Source organism: Ostrinia furnacalis, unplaced genomic scaffold (genome assembly GCF_004193835.3).
Source record: "Ostrinia furnacalis isolate ACB-3 unplaced genomic scaffold, ASM419383v2 OfSCF1743, whole genome shotgun sequence".
NCBI classification, from domain to species: Eukaryota; Metazoa; Arthropoda; class Insecta; order Lepidoptera; family Crambidae; genus Ostrinia; species Ostrinia furnacalis.
The window spans coordinates 759,058-764,484 of NW_021131982.1; the positions used below are offsets into that span (position 1 = coordinate 759,058).

The 5,427-nt window shown below is 38.1% G+C and overlaps 1 protein-coding gene across 1 annotated transcript; it reads right to left on the reverse strand.

Moving 5' to 3' along the window:
• Positions 1 to 651: 651 nt before the first annotated feature.
• LOC114353567 (uncharacterized) lies at positions 652 to 3,721 on the reverse strand. The gene is made up of 6 exons (XM_028305619.1): positions 3,716 to 3,721; positions 3,058 to 3,212; positions 2,696 to 2,786; positions 2,127 to 2,273; positions 1,418 to 1,537; positions 652 to 885 (listed from the first exon to the last, which is right to left on the reverse strand). Exons 1-6 carry the CDS (start codon positions 3,719 to 3,721, stop codon positions 652 to 654), a joined length of 753 nt encoding a protein of 250 aa, XP_028161420.1.
• Between the last annotated feature and the right edge of the window lie 1,706 nt (positions 3,722 to 5,427).

Sequence of the window (5,427 nt, forward strand, 5' to 3'; positions counted from 1 at the left end):
AGTGTGAACATGCTGTTCTCTAGGATCAAAATTCCAAAGATAGTTAAAAAATAAATGACAACCATCGAATTTGATTTTACGCATTCGATGAAGAAGGATTCTAAAGTTGAATAAAAAACAAATGATTGAGCTAGCATTTGAATATCACAGGATTCCAAAATTCAAAAAAGACAAAATGACAGCTGTCGCATTTGTTTTTATTTACGATTAAAAGCTTAGAGGCCAGGGTTCGAAATGTGAAAAAAAAAAACAAAAGACTATGCTATCGCAGTTGTTTATTGTTGACAATACCAAGCCAGGTGTTAGGACAGGAATCCTTGAAGGCAGGGCTGGAGTGCGCCAGGTGGACATCCAGTAGTTCGGCCACGGGCAGCAGGCGAGCGGCTAACGCCTTTAGCATGTCGATGACTTGGGAACCCATCTCTTTCACAGGTGACAGCACAACAGACTAAGCACTAAGCAAAATGGCACCTTAGGATTCCAAAATGAATTGAAAGACAAATGACAGCTAAGTACCGCATTTGTTTTCTATTTGTGTTTGAAAAAAAAAACAAATGACAATAATTGTCATTTGTTTTTTTTTGTCAAACGTTTCTAATTTTTAATTTCTTTAGGTTTCCAAAGTTGAAAAAAAAAAAACAAAAGACTGTGCTATCGCAGTTGTTTATTGTTGACAATACCAAGCCAGGTGTTAGGGCAGGAGTCCTTGAAGGCAGGACTGGAGTGCGCCAGGTGGACATCCAGTAATTCGGCCACGGGCAGCAGACGAGCGGCTAGCGCCTTTAGCATGTCGATGACCTGGGGACCCACGTCCTGGGGCTTGGTGGCTAGAACCTCGATGGTGCGGGACCGTATCGCGAAGTTGACGGTGTTGCGGAGGTAGTACTGAAACGTGTCAAAGTAACATCAAATTGAATGTAACAATATTTTTGATGAACCATCCGAAACCATTTAGACCATAGAGATATAGAAAGATGCCATAGAAATTCACACACATAAAGAAATCAAAATGTGTGCTCGTTATCCACTGCGGTAACAGTCTCAACGTTCGAATAATCTTTAGTACTAAGCAAGCAATGAAAGCTGTTTACATTATGACGTCGCTGCTGTCATCATTGCTTTCACGAGCAATGTGTTCTCTTTTTGAGCATATTGCTGCGACACCGGTCCCGCCCCCTTGTCACATCTCCCTTTAGTTTCTGTGATCTGTGATTTAGACTTATTGTTTAGAACCAAAACCAACATTTAAATAATATTCTACGCTTCACACTACACCAAGTAGCAGTCACAGGATTATGTCTTCGTCGCTAATTCGCTATCAAAGCGAACCAATGTTTCAATATTCAGCCATTTAAACAGTAGGTAATAAAATTAACATACCTGTACGAGCANCCACTGCCTCCCGCCCGTACAATACCTGAATAAGTAAAGCCACTCCTAAATGCACTGGCTTAATCTCCATGGCTTTAAGTTTTCTCACAAGCAGTCGGGGCGTGAGGTCATCTAGTTTCCCCAATTGAGCTAGGATCCGTGGTGCCTGAGCGAAAAAGAAGACAGTGTCCAAATTACTATGCAAGAAATGAAATAAAACTGCTTAGGTATTACTTTTATTACAACTTTAGATGGAATCGACTGTTTGTTTAAAAATAAGTGTTATTTTTCGTGTATCAAAAAAGGGTTGCTAGGTAGCCGTCAGTCATCGCAGTGGTCGCCAAACATTCTTATCTCTAACCGAGGTAGACCCAATAAACCTGGCGCCTGGCATGGCTCAATTGGACCGATGCCGCGATGGTATGACCTTGACCATTGACCAATTTGACCATTGCCCTCTAAAGCACAAAATCCATATTTCTTGTTGCAACATTAGGTTGTCCTGAACAAACTGAATACCTTTCTTACTAACCTTCGAATCTAGAGAGAGAGAGTAGATGTGTTGTTGTAAGAATTAAGGAGTGAGCCTTCAAAACTAGAGTCACTCTCAGCACTCGCTTAGATGTTTCGTACGCAGATTTTTGTAGAGCCGATATGTAGCTGAACAATATTTTATTGAGTGACCTGTATGTACCTACATTATGCAATAAAAATGTTTGATTTGATTTGATTTGAGCATAGGAACAGGTACCCACAGTGAACATAATGTCGTACAGCCGTGCGCACGCGTGGAAGACCTGCACGTCGGCCATCTGGTCGTGCATGTCTCGGCTCTCCACCGACGTGTAGTATCTATGGGCTGTCTCTATGCGGTTGCTGGCACTCGTGTTGCGGGGTAGATCCTGTTAAAGATATTATTTGGTCAATGTAGTTTTGGAATGGAAGGGGAATAAATCCAGATTTGGTTCGATTATGGGATTAAGGTCTTCGTATAACCCCTTAGCTCGGTGAGTGCCACGATGAGAGGTAATGACTACTCTTTGCCGAGTTTTCCACATAAAAACTAAAAAATAATCAAGCAGCATTAAGATGCTGCCTAATAAGTATATAAGTAAGCTTATTACCAGGTGTTATTATGGTAAAATAGCTGTCATGTTCTGCATTTGAAAACAAAAAATATAGAAAAAAGAAAGTTGTTACTCGTGTAAAGATGAATAAATTGATCATCTTGTATTCATAGCTAAGGAACATTAATAAATTGATTGTAATAATTCGCGAATATCAAATGCTAAACTGAGTAACGTTATAATTTAATCATACAAACCTTTGCAATATCGATAAGTTTCATAATAAGTGACGAGTAGATTCTTCTGCTAATGGCATCAGTTCGTCGAGACCTATAGTTATCCACTTCTCTGAAACAAAAAAGTTAAAAATAAAAAAACTCGCATCTGTAATAACTTATTAACGTGCATTCTGAAACATTTTTTGGAAAAATGACGTCCATTATTGGACAAAGGCCTTCCACAAGGATTTCCACAGCAACCGGTTCTGCCCACATCCTAAATTTACTAGGAAAGTATTTCATATTCAGAAAATCAGACCAATTCCTGAAGCACCTAATCAAATTGGATACATTTTTAATGCATATTGGATGTTTTTTCCATTTTTACAATTAATATTTACCTCTTAACAATATACTTGATGACCAAAGACATGGTGCGGTTGAGGTAGACCTGGTTTTCTTTCTTCAAGTCAAAAAGCAGTTCCTCCTCAAATCTGGAGTCCTGTAGAGCCTCCACGATTGCTTTGGCCAGTACTCTGTTTTCTTGGAAGTATTTCTGTAAAAGAAACATGATTTTATTTCGTCTAAGTTTGTTAAGATTTCATTGATTTTGAAATAGGGTGAAACGGGGTTTCGTAAAGTACTATAAGTGATGATGAAATAACTCTCGCATTTGACAGGATTTGTTGCCTTTGTTTAATAAAAAAGTTAAAATGAACATAACTAGACTAACTCAACTAAATAAGAATTAGTGTAGTTTTTAAGGCCCACTTCAGCATCAACTTGATGGACCACTAGTTGGACCGACGATCTGGTGAAGGTCGCGTGAGGTGCCTGGATGCGGGCGGCACAGGACCGGTCTTTGAAGATGGCCTTGGGGGAGGCCTTTGTCCAGCAGTGGACGTCTTACGGCTGAAACGAACGAAGCATCAACTTAAATGCCTTGAGATATCATTTAAAAAACTTGCTCCATACGTGTAAACTAAACTAACCATGGTTTTATGATGTTTATGTTCATATTAATATTCATAGGAAAGCGCGGGGCACTTAAAATATTACCACCATTAAGATAATCTTAATTAATTAAAACATTAACGAAATATGAAGCAACACGAGTAAATACCCCGACTTCCCATTAGTGTGGGCAGCCCACTTATCCCCTTCATCCCCTCTGAGCGATTCCCTTTCATCGTTCCTTGATACCCCCTTCTCCTCATGCCCGGAGTGTTAATAGTTAATCAGTGTATCATACTTAATAAGTGCGCTGAAGTAATTTCGTCCAGTTGACACTTGAGAGTTGGGACGCCGGGAGCTTGTTTGCAAGTGCGATAAAAATGAAAGTTTTGGTAAGTTTTTTTTCTACTTATACGGAAAATCTTTTTTAAGTCCCCAAACTTTAACCTATCCTGAACGTTTCGTCGTCTCCATTGTAGGAGCACACTCTCACTATTTTTCTAGGGGAAAATGGAGCATTTGGTCAAAACTTTTACGCCGACGCACAGGGTGACACACGAACCAATCACATAGCTCTATTCAACGCTATGCGTTTGATTTGCTGCTTCAATTAAGCAAGCATCGTTTGTAAATACTGGTGTTAATGTTTTGGATAACATTCCTATAAAGAAATTCCAATGCTTTTATTTGCTAGCCAAGTTTAATAAATTGGTCCAACACATTGAATAGAATGCAAAAATCCAAATTCTTTAACCCTATAAAAATAAATGTCTATTTCTGTGTCTTCTTCTCACTCCAACAATACTTGGGCAAGCCGTTATTAGCACAATATCTGTATTAAATTGTAGCCATGTAATCTTGTCCTTGTCGCTTATTGTTGTAACATCGGTTCGTACTCCTCCATAATGATAGCGCATATGGTAGAGCCAATTAAAACGTCCTCTCCGATTTCCGTTTCCGTCATAATACCTACTATGTAAAAAATTTTCCTGAAACAACTAGGTCATGGACCTATAAAAAAAGTCGGACGGATTCTCATCAACAAAATACTGTGACATTAGGATACACCAGCTTGCCTGTACGTACAGGCCGGCACGCACACATTCACACCCTGATACACCACTTCGAGTGCAAACTTCACACAGTTGACACATTTTTATGCAGCGAAAAAACAACACGAATACGACATGTCTTGTGTGATGAAATGTGTAAAAACCGTTCTGTTCGAACAAACAAAAATTAAGGAATCACATTTCACAGGCAAAATAATAATCCAATCACTTATTTCCCGACATTAAAATATTGAAATTAATTGAAATCAAACGTCATTCACTCGAAAAAATAATACGTCAAAGACCAGTGTTCTCAGTTATTTACGTGGGAAAATTACCCGAAATATGGGAAATTAATAATAATTTTAGGACTTTTTAGTTATTTATTACGCATACTGTTGAAATAAAATAATTTATCATAATAATTGTGTTTTAATGGGATATATTTTCATAGGCAAATTTTATCCTTCCCAAAAATGTGGAACTGCAACATTCAAATTTTCTTACATTGATTGCAAGTCAGTGTCAGGTTGTATGTTAAAAAAAATCTATCAGAGATAATAATAATATATTGATGATGCATAAGATTATGATTATAATGTACACAAGATTCGTAATTTGTAACTGCGTGAATCATTTTTGATCAACATTATGTACATACCCTGACACACTGACTTGCAAACAATGTAAGAAAATTTGAACATTGAAAATTTCGCGCCTACCTCAACGCATTCACCTTTCATCCTTTTAAAATGGCACGGAATA

Bases quoted from the DNA above. Each gene is read 5' to 3' on its own strand.
- LOC114353567 (XM_028305619.1), bottom strand. The intron at 2,274-2,695 runs GTTTGTATGATT...TATCTTTAACAG, and splicing joins AACTTATCGATATTGCAAAG to GATCTACCCCGCAACACGAG. The intron at 886-1,417 runs GTATTGTACGGG...GACACGTTTCAG, and splicing joins GAGTGGCTTTACTTATTCAG to TACTACCTCCGCAACACCGT.